Below are 17,891 nucleotides of genomic sequence, written 5' to 3' on the forward strand. Positions count from 1 at the left end.
TTTGAGCTCTGTTCAGTTTCACTTGGTGAAAGTCTGTGGAAGAGATCCTGTATTGATGTCTTGTGATCATTTAACTTTGACGGCTGACATCGACTCTCTCGGAATAAGGTTGTGATTTGTGCCATGTCGGTAAAAAGATGCACTTTGTTTGTTTGGTACAGAGACGTCTTGTGAAGCTGGTTGTCACACTGAGAGGTGGTGCTTTACGGAGAGGAAATGTTTGTTGGCACACGAGATCAGTAAACAGGCGACAGGAAGTGAATGATGTGCGCTGCAGGTAGCACATAGGTAGCGACGCTTTGTGGTTTTGTGTTTCGGATCCGCTTTGCCACTGCCTTTTAAAAAAAGACATGTGTTAGGTGAACGGAGAGGCTGCTCACATCTGTCTCAGCTGCTCACATCTGTCTATCGCTGCAAAACACAGAAGTGATCCGTTAAAATAACACAAGAAACTTTGGAAGCAAACCACTTTCAGTCCGTCTGAATGTCCAAGAGAGTTTGTTTGCTTTGAGACATTGCGGTGTGAGAATACAACAAGTGGAGCTGTGTCGTGGCTAACCTTTGACAAACTCCCTTGTCTTAACTTTAGCCGAACTTTGAGCTCATTTTATGGGTGTCTTTTGTGTGTGTGTGTGTGTGTGTGTGTGTGTGTGTGTGTGTGTGTGTGTGTGTGTGTGTGTGTGTGTGTGTGTGTGTGTGTGTGTGTGTGTGTGTGTGTGTGTGTGTGTGAGAGACGTGACAAGACAACGAAACACGTATTTTGATCGTTTAGTCATAAAGTCTGTCAAATTGCTGTAGATGAATTTGCATCCCCCGTCATGTCTGGGTCTGAATTCATTTGGTAGATTTAAAAACAGAGTTTTCTCTGAGCAACACGACTATCATTAACTTTGACTCTCCTGCCGATGTTCTGGTGAATCATTAGAAGAAGCGTGGACGTTACATTTGACCTGCCGTACGCTCGCACAGCTGCTGTGTATTAAACCCCATAAGGAAAAACATGGCCCTGTATTGATTTAGGGGAGTCATGAGATCTGGTGCTTGTGTCACGTGACTTTAGTCCACATTATGTCACCACGAATAGGAAAAAAGGAAATCTTCTTCTAAAGTGTATTTCTCTACACTTTGTTAATAGCATTGAACTCATTGACCTATTGTTTTATTCAAACGGATGTCACAGAAATAGCTCTCATCACCACTAACCGATGCTTGTATTTCAGGGAAATCCCACTTTCATAATAACTGTTTCTCTTGATGTTTAATATCTTTTTAGTCTCAGGTTGGCCTGTTGGGCATCAAAGCCACTCCTGCAGCATAATCCACATGTTGACCCATCTGTTCAGTTCTTTCCTAATAATCCTCACAGTAAGTCACCAGATACATCACTTACCGCAGATATCTTTGGAGCTTTTAGGACGTAATAGCAGAAGCAGTGTATTAAGCGACATTATGGGAACAACTACAAAGTGTTTGTCATCCAGGTTGAGAGTATTTGATACAGGCATTATTTTCCATAGTCCCACAGCTCAGAAAGGAACCGGCATTGGTTCGATCCTCGCCGGTGTTTCTCCAACGTGACCGCAAACTACTCACCTGGCCGTCGGCTCGCTGCGGCCGCTTCCTCTTGTGTTTCGCCATTTCTTTGCGATAACATGCAAAACTGATCAGCCAGATGTTTTATCAACGTGAGCGCATACTTTGCACAGACCGGTCCTCCCGTGCTGAGCATGAAGGGGGACGGAGCCTTTTCCACAGGTGGACCGAATGTGTTTCCCTGGTAACGGCGTACTGTAAAGGCTCACTTATGTGTTTGTTTTAGGAAAACACAGAAACAATACAGACGCCCATCGGCACAAATGATGGACGTCTGACTGAATGCAGATGTATATCATTGACATTAAACTCACTGGAATTAGCCAAAACGGACATTCCCATCTGGGTATTTATTATTATTATTATTATTATTATTATTATTATTATACTGGTATGTTTCTACAATGTATACATACAGTAGAGCTTTCAAAGATAGATTGTGAAGCTGCAGGTCAACATGCGTGTCAACAATGTGTCTTGTGATTGTTTACAGCGCAGAGGGGCCGTCCCGACTGGCTATGGGGGGGTGTTGGCTGCAGACCGGATGACAGGGTCTACAGGGCGGACGGGGTCACACAGAACCTGAAGCAGCAGCAGCAGCAGCAGCAGCAACAGCAGCAGCAGCAGCAGCAGCAGCAGCAGCAGCAGCAGCAGCAGCGGTGGGCTCTTCCTGGATGTACTCTGACTGGCAGTGACAGCGCGTTTTGCAGCAGACCTCCTCCCCCTTCCTCCTCCTCCTCCTCCTCCCTGTGTGGATATACTTTCACTCCCCTCCCCCTTTCTCCCTCTTCACCTCCTCCCCCACATCTTTTCCTTTTTTTCTTCACCCCTCTTGATTTTTATTTTTCTTCGCTTCCGAGCTCCTCTCGTCGCCGAGTCTCTCGTGACGACTGACTCCGCCCCTCTCGCCGGGCGCCGGCATGAGCTGGCTGAGCAGGTTGAACCGGCGGGGTTCCGGGAGTCGGACCGGCCGGAGCTCCGCCCCCTCCGGCCCCTGCACCGCCGACCCGGAGACCTGCCTCATGGTGTTTGAGAACCACTGGAGACAGGTGAGACGCATACAATCACACATTTTGTGGAATTTCTTCATCGTTTCATTCTGGTCTCAATCCTCCGTTCACGGCATGAAGTGTACAGAGCAGCCACACAGGCCGGTGTCCACTTATAATATTATTCACCACTTACTTGAAATTATGACCAAAAGGACAAAATGAAGACTCGAGTTCTGAGAAGTGTCCATCTAACCCGGAGGTTTTGAAACTGTGAGGCGTACCTCCCCTGGGTGTGTTTCTCACGCCTCACTGAGTCACATCTGAACACAGACACACACTTTAGATTCAGCGTGACTTCCACTTTGGGAGGACATCATCACATCTGATGTTATGGCAAAGAAACATCCACGAATCCACTTAATATTCGTAGAATAAGTAGCTCCAGGACTCCAAACATTTCTTTTTTTCACGTTTTCTTTGGTATCAAACTGATCCAGTGATGGTTGGCTGGACATGCACGGGTGCATTGTCATCAGGAACTAGTACAAGCTAGTTCTGCAAACTTTAAAGATGATTCTGTTTGAGGGGAGTGGGGCCAAACTTAAAAAAATTGCAATTAAATAAATAATGAAACGGAGAAACGCAGAACATCCTTAAATCTGAGAACACGTAAACCACAAAGTGTCGTAGCTTGGCTTCATTTTCTGTTGAATAAATGAAGGTCACTCATTTCAGCACGAGACGAGTGACCTTCATTTATTCATTCACACTGGTTGAGAAATATTTGTTAAGCAGATTAAAAAGTAAATGATAGCGAGACCGGTTAGAATGTTTCCCCTCGTTTGAGTGAATGATTATCTGTCCTGACGTTCACACCTCCAGCGCTGACGAGAGGGGCGGGGCTACTTCAGCAAGATGACTTGGCTGGATGTTTTATGGGCTACCGAGCCGGGCCGCTGCCCGACCGGAGACCTTCCTCAGAGGCAGTATCAGACTTCTGAGTGGTACTTACTGGTTTATTGGGGGAGGGGGGGGGGGGGGCACCGTGAGTGTTGCCTAAGCTCTGCAGATGTACTCTTTCCAGACCAGACTCTTTGCGTTTAGTTCAAGCAGAAAGCCGTGTCACAAGCAGCAGACAGCAGTCTCAATAGGTGGATGAGCTGCAGCTGAATTGCCACATATCCACACGGTGTTAAAGCACTCCTACATGTCTCCACATGACTCCGAGTACTGCACCCAACATGCACTGGTTTGGGGGAAACTGGCGCACCCTGTCACACCCCTGTATTGAAATATCAATCCTCCATGTTATCATAGTTTGTAAGTGGAGGGTCGGGATAGAGGCGTACATCTCGTACCCAAGTTACATGAACGTGGATGTGAGATAATAATAAAACAAACATGTGTTGTGCAACATTCACCACACTGCGTCTGCACGAGCTGCTCTCAGATCTGCAACGTCACCGTTGCTGCAGACACGCCGACCGCTCGAGCTGTTGACAAATGTTGCAAAACGTTTATTGTTTTAACACCACAAATATGTCATTTTGGTACGTTTTGATCCTAGAAAAATTCAAACTGTGTTGCGAATGACTCTTTATTGCGTTTGTAATATCTATCAAAGTATTTTAGTATATTATGTAGAATGATTTTGCATAAATTGAATACCTATTTTTGAATATATCTTTAAAGGTAGAAAATACACAGAGGAAAGAAGGCTTTCAGGTGTGACCCTTCATCATATCTATCATTGTGAAAAAAAGATTTGTTTTACTTTTCCTTTTATCGTTTTATTGTATTAAATGATGTGTTATTGCCTTTTATGCACTTCTGAAGCCTTTGACTTGTGTAAACCTGTATAGAGGCGGCTAATAACCCATCCGCCTGAACGGGAAAACACTTCGGTTCAAGTCCTGTTGTTTTTAAAATTCTGCTCCATTGCATTATGGGAATATTAGCAGAAAGTGGTGTACAAGCCATGGACCTCTGAGGGCACTACAGAGAGTATTGATTTCACCCTCAGACACTCGAGTACAATGGCAGACAGTAAATGTAGCGGTTTCGGATACAGCTGCTGTCACAATAACACGATACAGAGAAACTGAAGCAGCTAAATGGAATCCGTTTAATCACACCTGCGCGTTTCCTGCTTTGACGAGTCAAAAATGCTCCTACGTTCAGGTCTCGTGGGTGTTGGAGCAGCAGGAGCCCTCGTCCTCCAGCGACGACCTGACGGCGGTGAGGAATCACACCGACCAGATGCTGTGTCTGCTGGCGGAGGAGCGGCCCGCCGAGAGCCCCGAGGGCGCCGGCGTCGCGCCCATGGGCCCCATACTGGAGCTGGTGGTCACCGAGAACATCCTGGAGCACCTGGTCCAGTGGCACCTCCGCCGCGGCCTGGACCCCGACAGCCAGGGGGCGCTGCTCAAGCTGTTCGAGATGCTCATCGGCCAGTCGCAGCAGCCGCTGCTGCAGCACACGGCCGTCCTCCACCCGCTGCTGAGGCTGCTGGGAGCGTGCGCCGACCCAGATCTCGGTTGCCCTCCGGCCCTGGAAAACAGCCTGGTGCTGCTGCTCAACCAGGTACCTTCAGTCTACACACGTCTACACTCGTCTCTGACGTGCAGATAGATGCCTTCAGCCCACATCAGGTGTTTGTTGTTCTGGCTCAATTAGCTAAATGTAATCTGAAGAGGAGAACGGGCTTTTTAGATTGAGACTAGATACCCCACACATGGTCAACATCAACATCTCGGAGACGAGGAACACAAGTTGACTAGAATCGTGTTGCTAGGCAACTCTAGATATTCCAGCAGACCACTTTAGATGGAGGTTTGCTCCACAGGAACTTTACTTTGCTAATTCTGCTGCAATATGCGTGCAAGAGGGAAAAGGAAAGAACGTTAAATTTGGATGAAATTGTGAATTTCATATGAGCTCTGCACTAAAACCTCTTGAAGTGAATTATAGAATCGCTCTCACGCCATTTCCCCAGAAGTTTGAAACGCGGATGCTTCTCTGAAATCAGGAGACGGTGTATTTTAGACCTTACCATAGCACTGGTAAGAATTGTGGCTGTGTAAACCCCCAACCAGATCTGCGTGTCCATGGCCCGGCAGCCGGTGGTTCTGGAGATGTTGTTCCGGGCGGCACCAGCCCAGCAGGGCTCCACCAACCTGCTCATCTTCTCCCTCCTCGTGCCGTTCATCCACCGGGATGGAGCCATCGGACAGCAAGCCCGCGACGCGCTGCTACTGGTCATGGCGGCCTCGGCCAGCAACGAGTCCGTGGCGCGCTACATCGCCGAGAACTCCTACTTCTGCCCGGTGAGTCGTGGCGCCCATGAGAACTATGTTGAGGACAGCGTTGGTGGCCAAAATGAATCTTAATACAAACCCTTTGGAAAGCCAGTAAAATAAATTGTCACGACTCATATTCAAGCATTAATTAAATCTCTTTTTCAGTTGTTAATAACTCACAAAGTAGGGCAGAGATCCGATCATTTGGGATAGACAGTTTATTAACATCCGCGATATTCTTCAGTTTCCACCCGCCATGCAGATCTCTATGAGCGTCTTTCACTCTCTGTTCCACGGTCAAAGGAATTTTTTATTCCCCTTTTTACCTCAGCTGACTGAACAGTAGTCCACATGTGTATGCATAACATCAAACTCGGCAGAAAAGGCCCATCCGTGTTACACACACATGAATGTGAGCTGCTCTTCAATGATGTGATGGTTGAGGACAGCTCATAATGTGAGGCTCGCTTTCGACACTGCTTTTAAGTGTGTGTGTGTGTGTGTGTGTGTGTGTGTGTGTGTGTGTGTGTGTGTGTGTGTGTGTGTGTGTGTGTGTGTGTGTGTGTGTGTGTGTGTGTGTGTGTGTGTGTGTGTGTGCGCTGTAATTCTGATGCATCAGTGATGGTGTGTGATAATGGAAGGGGAAGGATGTGACTTTGCACTCTGACAGGCCGTTAATCCTGATCTACATCTTATCAGCTCTGCCTCAACTTAGAAGGCTTCCTGCAGAGCACTTGCACACTAACCTTACCCAACGCCTCAGACTGCTAAACACTGCTGCTGCTTTACACAAATCAACTGTAGTCTGAACTACCAGAACAGCTCATCGGAGGATTCGACTGAAACGTAACCGCGTGATGGAACACGGCAGTTCGTGCAGCAGCTTACCTTAAAGAAATGATGCGGATGAAAACAAAAATGGTCTTTAATTAATTTGTGATCACTTTGATGAATCAGCTTTTGCTTTTTGATGAAATTGAAAAACCAGTCGGAGTGTGTTTTGACATATTTTTCTGTCTGTAGATGATCAAAAACAAAGACGATTGGAGCGGTGTCCTCCTGTGTTGTTGTAGTTTCTACAAGCCTCCACTAGGTGCTACTAAAGAGCCATGTTTTGCTCATTGCACTTTAACAATATATTTCTACTAAATCAGGCTGTACTAACCTGCTGGAGTGTGATAGGGACTCCTGTGCGTGTGCATTCATTAGAGCATCAAGCCCGTCGTTCTACATCCAGTCTCAACAGACCACATCTCTGGTCACAAATTACAGCAACCAGAGAGGACGGTGGTCGCGTGTGTCTGCACACCGTACAAAAGCTGCGGTCGGTGCTGTTATCGCGCTCCTCTGCCTGTTCACTCTGGCGTTAAAGAGCTGGCTCAGCTATTTTCTGCACTGCGCTCCTTCCAGCAGCTTCAGTCTGACCTACTTACAGGCTGCAAGGACCAGCGGAGGTGGCACCGAGGACCCAAACGCTCCTCTCCGAATCTTAACGGCTCCACGTTTCTGCATGGCGTGTTTCCACTGGTGCAGCAAGCAAAAACAACACAGTTTCGTGAATGTCATCAGCTGTTGTCAAAACACTTGAGTTACATGAGGGCTTTAAACTGGGATTGTGCGTCTTTACACACGGAGACTGCAGTAGGTTAGCGAGCTGTTGTGCATTTCCGTTGGGTCATTAGCGGTGTAATGAAAACACAACGTGTTTCAGCCAAGATGCGAGAGAACACTGCCAAGTATTATGTTAGCTACATAAACATGCCATCTCTGATTATTGTCTATTAATTAATCATTTAGTCTAGAAAATGTCAGCTTGTATTGTAGCGATGTAGCGATTACTCATCACAAAAACCCCAATGTGACATCTTGAGATAACTTTCTTTGTCAGACCAACAGTCCAGCACCTCGACCCCCCCCGTCCCGGCCCACAGCCGTCCCGTCTGAAGCCCGTCTCTTGTCTCCTCTCAGGTGTTGGCGACGGGCCTCAGCGCTCTCTACTCCTCCCTGCCCAGGAAGATTGAGGTCCGCGGGGACGACTGGCACGCCCTGCGGCGGGAGGACTGGATGGGCGTGTCGTCGCTCGTGCTGTTCATGAACTCGCTGGAGTTCTGCAACGCCGTGGTGCAGGTCGCTCACCCGCTGGTCCGCTCCCAGCTCCTGGACTACCTCCACAACGGCTTCCTCGTACCCGTCATGGGCCCCGCGCTGCATAAGGTAGGGAAAAGGGGGGACGGGAGGCAGAAGGAAGGTCAGTTACTGCAAGACATTATTATTACATTATCGTGAATTAGCAGGAGAACCATTGTAGGACCTGGTTTGTTTGCTGGACTTTCCACAACAGATGAGTCAAGAGTGGGAGTCGAAGCTAAAAAATAATTTCGATATCTTTGAGAGAATCTCATTTGCCGCCTTCATCTTATTCATAATCGCTCTGACCTCTTTTGCGGTTCTGATGCAACATTTCTGCGCGTGTTTTGTAGTCGTCGGTGGACGAGATGATCGCCAGCACCGCCTACCTGGACCTGTTCCTGCGCAGCGTGTCGGAGACGTCCCTCCTCAAAACCTTCCTGCGCTTCATCCTGCTGCATCGCCACGACAACGACACCATCCTGGACACGCTGCTCACACGCATCAGCAGCAATTCACGGGTATATAAATATATACGAATACGTGTTTGTGTGATGGAGCCTCAAGGCTCTTATGTGAACTCAGTGCGTGGGCTGAGTGCGTGGGCTGAGAGCATTGATTGAAAGCGTCTCTGGCAGCATGCAGACGGATCTGGTTTTGCAGAACAATTGCGGAGAGTAAATGTCATCGAGTCTGCTTCATCCGGCGGCTCTCGCATCGCACGTTGTTTGCGGTCGGTAAAAGGACGCGCAGTGAAATGTGTAGGACGTGATCTTAAATTTCAGCCGCTCTGAGAGAATCTTTTGTTTTTGTGACGATGAAAGCAAAACAGAAATCAAGCGGCGGTAGATACTGCAGTACCGTTTCTATTACTGGAACACACCTGGAAACGTGTCACAAATTTATTTATTCATATTTTATGACCATATCATATGTAAATTGGCAGAAACAACCCTTTTCCCACTGCCTTCCTGGTCTGTTGCAGCTGTGCATGGTGTCGCTGAGCCTCTTCAGGACGCTCCTGTCCCTGAACTGTGAAGACGTCATGCTGCAGCTCATTCTCAGGTACGTCTGCACATCTCAGCACGTCCTCCCAAGTTTTTTTATTTGCTCATTTAACATGCAAAAACATAGATCTAGCAAGTGAATCATTTTTCTCCATACTCGGATGAATTTACGGTTAATCTCTGTGTCAAAAAGTCACCAAAGCACAGAGCACTTCTGCCCCTCTATCATCTGTTTGTTAAAGTACCACCTGGGTCCTTTCAATGAGCCATTTAACTTTAAATGAAAAACATTTACACGGCAAAGTGACACACTTTGTGTCCTACCTTGCACAATGTTGAACAATGAAACACGGAGGTCGTTTAGTTTTCCTCTGTCCTCAAACGGTCACAGATCATTTGTTTCTGTTTTTACCATGTAAAGTGTCTTTTTTAAAGCGCTATACAATAAAATGTATTATATATTATCATGGTTAGATAGTGAATGTGCTGTTTCCACATGTTTAGTTTTTACCAGCCCTTTGTGAACTTCCAAGGCCAGTTTTGCCTATTTTTGTCTCCAGGACTAAAACAGCAAATCTGGCTCCCTGTGACTCATTACTTCTGTGTTTTCTCACCAGGATGATTAAGTATCTCGATTAACATGTTAGCTAAAGTCTGTGTCCGCTCAACTGTGAGCACTAGGATAGAACAGCCGACGTGGCCGAAGAGAGAACGTGGTACGAAAATATTTACCTGTGGTTTGCCCCCCCCCCCCCCCCAGGTATCTCCTGCCCTGTACCCACGTCATGCTGAGTCAGCGTCGTGCTATCAGGGAGACGGACCTGTACGGAAAGTCGGCCGACAAGTTCCTGTCGCTGATCCCACAGTGCTGCCGGCTGAACGCGGCGTCCTCCGCCGAGCGGGACGACGACGGTGCATTCTGGGGCAAAGGTGAGCAACGGACGCTTTGGACCGACTATGGACATGTTGAACATGAAGCACTTTGACTTGATGTTCTGTGTGTTGAGTTTTTGTTTTTGCTTGCGCCTGACATGATGTTTTTTTCATTCTAATGTAGTGAACAGTCCCAGCACAGAGTCCCCTGCGCCGCCCAGACCCAGCACCCCATCCCGCTTAGCCTTCTTCATCCGCCAACAGAGCAGCGGAGGTGGACCGGGAGGAGGGGGTCCCTCCACCCCCACCAGCACGGAGCCGCTGCAGTCGGGCGCCTCCTCCTCCTCCTCCTCCCGCCCCCTGTCCCCCGACAGCCCGATGCACCAGCAGCAGGCCAACACGGAGTGTCTGGACTGGGACTCGGGTTACCTGGAGTACCTCAAGGACTCTTGCCGGGGCATCGAAGTTTGCTCCTGGGCCTGTCGCGACTGGTCGGCCCCCTACGACGGGGAAAACCCCTCGCCGAGCGCGGCCCCTCCGCCCCCGCCTCCCCCCGCCTCCAACCCGGCCATGGCAATGTTCCCCGAGCACTTCTCTCTCCAGCAGGGAGGAAGCGGCAGCAGCAGCAGCGGCACCCCCCCGGGCCAGCAGAGGGCGGCCGTCGTGGCCGCCGCGCGGTCCGAGTGGAGCAGCTCGGAGCGGGACAGCGGCGAGTGGGACGTTACCATCGGCAAAAACAACTGCATCAGCCTCACGCCGCGCTCCAAGAAACGCAGCCTGCAGCGGGAGGAGGTCCTGCCGAAGCCTCTACCTTGTCTCGTCCCCCCCTCCTCCTCCTCCTCCACCTCATCATCAGCCACCCCTGTATCGGCCTCCCACGCCGCCTCGTCCCCAGCACCTCACAACCCCACCTCTGCCGTGACCGTGAGCTACCAGGCCATGTATAATGGAACGACGGGGCCGGGGGACGGGTGCTCAGACAACCGGGACCGAGGACTGGAGGTGAAGAAAGTGAAGAGGGACTTGGGGGAGCAGCAGTATTTGGATGAAAACGCCAATCAGAATGGGTCCCTCGTCACCTGCTCCTCGCAAAGCTGCGTCGCTCTGCCGCAGTCCATTTTTAACGACAGCGAAATGAGCGACGCCAAATCGCCTCGCCCCAATGCGATTTCCTCGCAAAGCCCCGTCGCCCAGCCGGCGTCTGACGCCAAACCGCAGGCCGGCGACACCTCGAACCCGCGCCTCGCGTCCTCCGATCTTCCAGAAGCCAACCAGACGCAACAGTCCGTGGAGAGTCTCATCCGGGAGCTGCTGGAGCAGGCGCCGGGAGAGCCGCAGCACCCCGGGGACTCCAACGGCCAGGGCATCAGCATCGAGGCCTTCACGCAGGAGCTGAGGGAGCTGGAGGACCGGGTGAGGGAGCGCGGCAGAGCGGCCTGCCAGCAGGAGGAAACCGCCAGAGAGGGTCGGTCGTCCGAGCGGCGGCGGCGGCAGCAGCAGCCGGAAGAGGAACAGCAGCTGTCCTCGGAACCGGAGGCGAAGCCGGCGGGCGGCACGAAGGGAGACGGGCCCGTGGTGGGCCTCTGCAGTCCTGCCAGACCGCTGAATCAGCCCACGTCTCAGCCGTACACAGGTGAGACGCACGCTGCTGATGGCTTTTTCTTTTTTCTGGTGGGTATCTGTCTGTCTGTGAACACAACATACAGAATCCAATACAAAAATGATACAGATGCACCAAAACCAATTACATAAGACACAGATTTATCAACGTAGATAATACATTTAATAAAAATAGATACATTATTTCCTCCATTGTAGTTTAAAATACAGAATCATAAATTCTATTGACAAAATCCCAGAGGAGGAGGATGTCTTTTTCCTTTTTTACGAACATGACGCTGACTTATTCTGTGTCCTGGGTCAGTGTCATCCTCCTGAATTTGGTATTCTCACTAACGCTGTTCACGTCCATAGTTTGTTCCCATGCAGCTGAGCTGAAGTTGTGTTCCTGTGCAGGTCCGTTCATGGTGGTCCTGTTTGCCAAGCTGGAGAACATGCTGCAAAACTCGCTGTACGTCAACATCCTGCTCACGGGCATCGTGGCCCAGCTGGCCTGCTATCCTCAGCCCCTCCTCCGCTCCTTCCTGCTCAACACCAACATGGTCTTCCAGCCCAGCGTCAAGTCGCTGATCCAGGTATGCAGAAACCTGCCACACGTTGACCCAGGATTTCTCTCTAAAGCGGATGCTCGGCACAGACTGGGGAGAATAGTTTGTACATTTCTGCTTGAACTGGTGACAGCTTTTAGTCTCCCGTTCGTGGGCATAGGTGTCCACTTCCTGCCCACCTCACTTCTGTGTTAACTCGCGTTCCAAAAGCATCAGGCCCACAATGCATTTACGTAGACTTATCTTTATTTATATTCTATTCCTGTCCATATTCAAAGATGCTGTAAATAGATGACTAATACGGTCGTTACTGACCAGCCTTTCAATCAAAACCTTTTTTTCCTCCCCCGACTCCCCTCAGGTTCTAGGTTCTGTGAAGAACCGCATCGAGGCGTTCGCAGCCTCTCATGAGGACTTCCCTGCCATGCTGAAGAAAGCCCAGCAGTACCTGGTGGCCCGAGGCAAAGTGGACTGGGCCGACTCGCCCGCGGCTGTTCCGACCCTGCGGCGCTCCGATTCATTAGGTGAGCGTGGAAGCAGGAGAAGCTGCGCGTGCGCCTGGTATCAGGCAGAGTAGGACGGGTCTGGGTTCTCTTCAGACCTGCTGGTTGTGTTTGGTTCATCTTGTGTCACTGTTAAACAAAATCATCTGAACTCAACGTCCACTAAGTAGCTTTGTTCCAGAGCTTTCAGTCGTCTTTGAACACTCTGTAAAAACCCAGTAAGTACCCCGTGCTCACTCTATCCCTATCTCTCGTTCCAGTGAAGAGTCGGAAGCCGTCCCTCGGGGACCTGATCCTCCGGCACACAAACAGCCCGACCCGGGCCCGGCACGCCGCCCAGCTGGCCCTCGCGCACGTGCGGGACGGCGGCCAATCGCTGCACAGCGCTCTGTTCAAGGGCGGCGGAGGCGGGGGGGCCTCCGGCCTGGAGAAGCAAGCGGAGGCGCTGCGGGTGAAGAACGCCGTCTACTGTGCCGTCATCTTCTGCGAGTTCCTCAAGGAGCTGGCCGCCCTGGCTCAAGAGCACGCCGTCACTCTGCCCTTCCCCCACAGCCGGGAGGCCGAGGAATAGACGAGAGAGTGACTCTTCAAATCTAGCTCTTAGCCGACCATTTCTTTTTTTGATTTGGCTGTAAAAAATAATAATAAAAAAAGAGTCCAGTAGGATTCTCCCATCGACAGAGGACGAACTGGAGAACCAAGACTTCTCTGTCACTGACGTGGAGTCGTCGTGCAACGACAAAATCATTATAGGATACCTATAGGACTGGAAGAATATTCCCTCATCTGTAAACTTCTACGACATTGTGCATATCATGTTATGTATTATATTTACATTCTATACATAGAAGATCTCAGTCATTGAGATTTAGGAGCTCGTACATACACGTTACCACGACACGCCGAAGCCACATAAACGAAGTAGGTGCCCACGCCGGTGCTAGTCTCTCCGTGTTTTTAAGTTGAAAAACGGTGCTTTTCTTCAGGCGGCGCAGAGGAGAAGGAGGCTTCGTCCTCAAAAATAGTTTGTAGAAACTATTGAAAGCGCAGACGCGTCAATCAACCCGCAAAGCGGTCCGATAGAAACGGTAAGTGATCCTCGGAGCATCTCAAGTGTCACGCAGGTGAGGGAGAGTGTTACCTTCTCTCCTGTGAATCAGCACGGCCAACACAAGTACTGGGGAAAAAAAAAACTTTGGGTAATGACTACCATTTTTTATTTCCTTTTTTAAAATATTTTGTTTGTCTTTTGCATTTGCACCATTTTCTATTCATATCAGCATTGCGTGGGAGCGGGTGTTGTCTGCCGGGGTTCCTTTGAGCTCTCCGGGCCATCAGTGAGCCATTCACCTGTTGCCATAAAGGAGGCCGTGGGATTCTGAAAAGGCAGCGCCGCTTTGCAAGTCATACCTTTTTTTTTATGTGTCATTTAGTCTTTTTATTATTTAAAAAAGGCGAGACGGGAAAGGTTTCTTTATTTTCTTTTCTTCTCGGGAGCGTTGGCGAGATTTCCATTTACTTTGAACTGACATTTGTAAAAAAAAAAAAAAAAAGCTCACGATGCGTTCACTGACTTCTCTGTTAAACAGGTCTTTGTTGTGAGCTAACAGTGAAGCTTGTAAGACACGTTCTCATTCTGTTTTTACCATCTTTTATTTAGCTTCCAAATATTGTCTCTTTTGGAAGAGACGGGCCAAACTGGACACGCAAACTGTTGCCTCCTGGAACTTTAACATGCTGCTATTGTTTTTGTTTTCTTTTAACACCAACGCCCATTTTGTTCTCGGTGTAATTTCACTTTTAGGTACCAAGTATAAATGTGCATGCGAGGATGTGCCAGTGTTGTGATCGGCATTTAATTTATGTAAATGTTTGTGCGTCTGAAGTTGAATGCGCTCGCAGCCACACAGTGTTTAAAAAGACGAAATTCTCTTTATATATTTCTGTTGTTCTCGACGTTCAGCAACCTTCTGAGGCGCTGGATTGTCGCACGTTGGTAGTTTGTTTTGTAAGATGGCGATTCTTTGTTTTCCAGGTCTGTTCGTTTCTTTATGATTTTCATAAAACTATTCAGAAATGGAGGACTTGTAAAGTGAAGCATCGCCTGTGTGATACTAGCCATTCTCTCTCAATGCCTGCCATCCTGCACAGTCTTCATCTTTTGAGATTGAACATCGCTTTTTTATTGACAACCGTTTCATCCGGACACGTCATCGTTGCCTCCCCAGCTCGTCGTTCGTCACGTTTGTAAATGTCCTCCGTTCCCCTTTTCTATGGACTTTTTCTAGACGCGTTTCGTAACACCCCGCGGTTTTAACGCCGTTAGTCGAGAGTCTCTGCATGCGAGTCAAGGCCGGGTTTATAACTCGATAGTTTAGGGTACGTTTTCTTTGGTTTGTGCGAGAGTGCCGAGCACTAAAGGGTAACTTGTTTGGATGTTTGAGTGACTAATTCGGACAATTCCTTTTTTGAAATCGGTCCGTTTAGCATTGAGGGAGAACGCCGTGTTTGACAACGTTACAGGAGGGACTCTGTCTTCTGTTGTGTGTCCACATTGTCGAAATCATCTTAATATCTCATTTAGGAAATATGCAGCGTTCTCCATCGATACTGGACCAATTAAAACAACCTCTTTGTCACCATTACTCACTTGGACATCATCCCGGTGACGAAGACTCGCACTGAATGTTTGCTCCCGCTTAATGAAGTCGGTGGAGAGTTTACCCGCTGCCATTGGTCCATCGGTCTGTTCGTCTAGTCTGATCAATGTCTCCTCGTCCCAGCTAAGAAGGCCAGAGGGCCTCACTCCTCACCAGGCTCCTCTGCTTTCACACTCAAGATTGTGTTGTTTTTTTAAACTAAACTATTTTTTACAAACGGTTCTGTTAGAGATAGCTGGTATTTTCTCAGTGCTGTCGCTTCCTCGATTCAGTCGTTCAGTCACGTTAGTTGTGTGTGTGTGTGTGTGTGACACACTCGTGGACACCAAAGACCATCTCCATCCACTGTCTCTGTTTAAGCACTCGAGACCGTTCCATGGCACGTAATCTGTAATAAACCATATTATTATTCACATAGCACTTTTTTTACAAGTGCTTTCAAGTAACCCCGCAAAAAAGATGCATAATACAGTCTCATTAAAAGTAAGATGGAAACCATGAGGATGAAACTGTCCTCAAGCTCATTGTTCAGGTGTGTTCTCCAAATGGAGCTGCTCAGTAACGCTGAAATGCTAAACCTTTTTTCTTGCCCTTGCACACCCGTCGACACTTCCTGCAGTCATTGTTCACCGCTTACTGGTCTTTATTTTTCAATATTTACTCGTATTTCATTTTGAAGAACGTAACGTGACGTTTTTAAAAGGGATTATTTCAAAACAGGGACTTTGACTTCTTCCCTGAGTTGTGACGGACTGTGAGCGCTGATGTGGACTAGCACGCAGTGGGGAAGAAAAAGAAACAAATACAATGGAGGTGGTGTGGTTACCGTGATGGATTATCTAGCTTTATGGAAGTTGTTTTTCACACTCCACAAGAAAGGCAGCAAATCGCTTCCTGTGCTGGTAGAGAAGTGAGTCCTCCAGCTGTTCAGGCACCAGAAGGGATCGATACTGAATTGAAGTCTTTAAATTTACACTTGGGAGAGTTATTATTGTTGTTTTTAAATATGCAGCTGGATGCTGCAGCCCACACAGAAAGGTCTTTACTTCCAGTTCCTTTGATAACCACCAGAAACATCTTACTGTAATGAAGCGACAGCGGAAACCAAGTAAACGAACAGTCTTAAAGGAACAGTGTGTAGCATTTAAGGAGGCCCAGAAATAAGACTGTAGATTGGGACACTTGTGTTTTCACATTGGCCAAAGGAGAAGTTTCAGCTGGAAGCAGTCTGCAACCTCACCGCTAGGTGCCGCCAAATCCTACACACTGCACCTTTAAACAAAAACGATCATTTAAAAACAGTTCAACGTATGTCTTTACAACAAGGAGTCAAGGCCTCGATGTGAGACGTCCTTTGTCTCAGCTCAGCTCTACTTATAGACTCAGAGTTTATTTGCTTGATCATTGTGTTAACTGACAAAAGATGGTGGGGAGTAGTGAACCCAAAGCTCAGCTTCAGAACATGTGTTTTTATTTTATTGTGCTGTCCGTGTTTCAGACGGATATACTTGAACACTACAAATGATCTATCGGTGAGTTGAAACTAGAATCAGATCCTTTTGAATTCCCCGTTGTTTGTAGTCGGGGCTTGATTGAGTGCATGTTATGTTTTGTATCTTTAAGTTGAGCGTCCGTTTGGCTTTGACAATATAATGTACGGTTCATCTGAAGGGACTTTCACAGCTGTTTTCTTACCGTATCTTTCACACGTTTTGAAAACGATTTTTCAAGTTTTGACTTTATGCTTTTTCACGGGATGTACCGAATCTTCTCACTTCTCTTTCTTTAAGAAGCGCTTCGACCCCCCCCCCCCCCCCCCCCACCTGATGAATTTCTCACCTGTGATCTATGCAAAACATGCTCTGGTGTCCCCCGTTTGAGGCTGAAACATGACGTGGACTGATGTAATGTGTAAATACTGTAAAAAAAAAAGAAAAGAAAAGAAAAAGAAGCAGCAATGGGTCTAAAATGCAGATGTATGTGAAAAAGCCAACAGGAAAGAATGAAAATCATGCTAAAAATAATGTAATGATGAATGTTGTCAGAAATATTTTTCTATATTTTGAAATCATTAGAACAAAAATACGAAGTGGGCAAAAAGCTGTCGGAAGAACACTACAAAGGGAATGTTTCTATTAATTTATAAATTCTTTGCCTAGCAATATCGCATTTGTCCCGGTGTCCTTTCTTTGTCGTCTTGTTGCTCCACTGGGGCTCCCAACCTTCATGAGTAACGTCACACGATTGTGTGGATATACATTCAACCAAACTTTTTTTAATTTCATGATTTTTAGAGCACTAAAAATATGGAACTTTCCAGTATTTACTTGGACTGTGTGTAGAAGTATCTGATGATGAAATGAACTAGTAAGCATGTTAACGCGCTCACTGCATTAAGCATCAACACTAAGCCGTGTTCATTTAGTATTCACACCCCGGCAGGTATTAGGCATGCTTCAGCTGCTGCACACTGGAATCTCAAATGAAGGTGTTTGTAGTGTCATGTTTAGATGTTTCCACATCCTGGATTGAGAAACCTGTGGGAGACCATCGACTGTTTCCATCAGAGTAAACCTGTTCCTCAAAACCAAAGATAAGTTTGTGACCTTTGCAGGGGAATCTTTGACTTCAATCATGTAGTCGTTAAACAAAGCTATATATATATATAG

At 47.9% G+C, this 17,891-nt stretch overlaps 1 protein-coding gene across 1 annotated transcript; it reads left to right on the top strand.

The window, feature by feature from the left end:
• The first annotated feature begins 2,160 nt into the window (after window positions 1–2,160).
• fhip1b (FHF complex subunit HOOK interacting protein 1B) lies at window positions 2,161–17,260 on the top strand. Its single transcript, XM_079170602.1, has 11 exons — window positions 2,161–2,642; window positions 4,767–5,168; window positions 5,681–5,911; window positions 7,853–8,098; window positions 8,365–8,532; window positions 8,997–9,076; window positions 9,779–9,948; window positions 10,076–11,524; window positions 11,908–12,086; window positions 12,421–12,583; window positions 12,823–17,260. The coding sequence occupies exons 1-11, from the start codon at window positions 2,514–2,516 to the stop codon at window positions 13,131–13,133; spliced, it is 3,528 nt and encodes a 1,175-aa protein (XP_079026728.1). The 5' UTR covers window positions 2,161–2,513; the 3' UTR covers window positions 13,134–17,260.
• Window positions 17,261–17,891: the final 631 nt, after the last annotated feature.

The sequence above is a fragment of the Pholis gunnellus genome, assembly GCF_910591455.1.
Source record: "Pholis gunnellus genome assembly, chromosome: 12".
In the NCBI taxonomy this organism is placed as follows: Eukaryota; Metazoa; Chordata; class Actinopteri; order Perciformes; family Pholidae; genus Pholis; species Pholis gunnellus.

Bases quoted from the DNA above. Each gene is read 5' to 3' on its own strand.
- fhip1b (XM_079170602.1), top strand. From the start codon at position 2,514: ATGAGCTGGCTGAGCAGGTTGAACCGGCGGGGTTCCGGGAGTCGGACC. The intron at 2,643-4,766 runs GTGAGACGCATA...TCCTACGTTCAG, and splicing joins TTGAGAACCACTGGAGACAG to GTCTCGTGGGTGTTGGAGCA. The intron at 5,912-7,852 runs GTGAGTCGTGGC...GTCTCCTCTCAG, and splicing joins AGAACTCCTACTTCTGCCCG to GTGTTGGCGACGGGCCTCAG.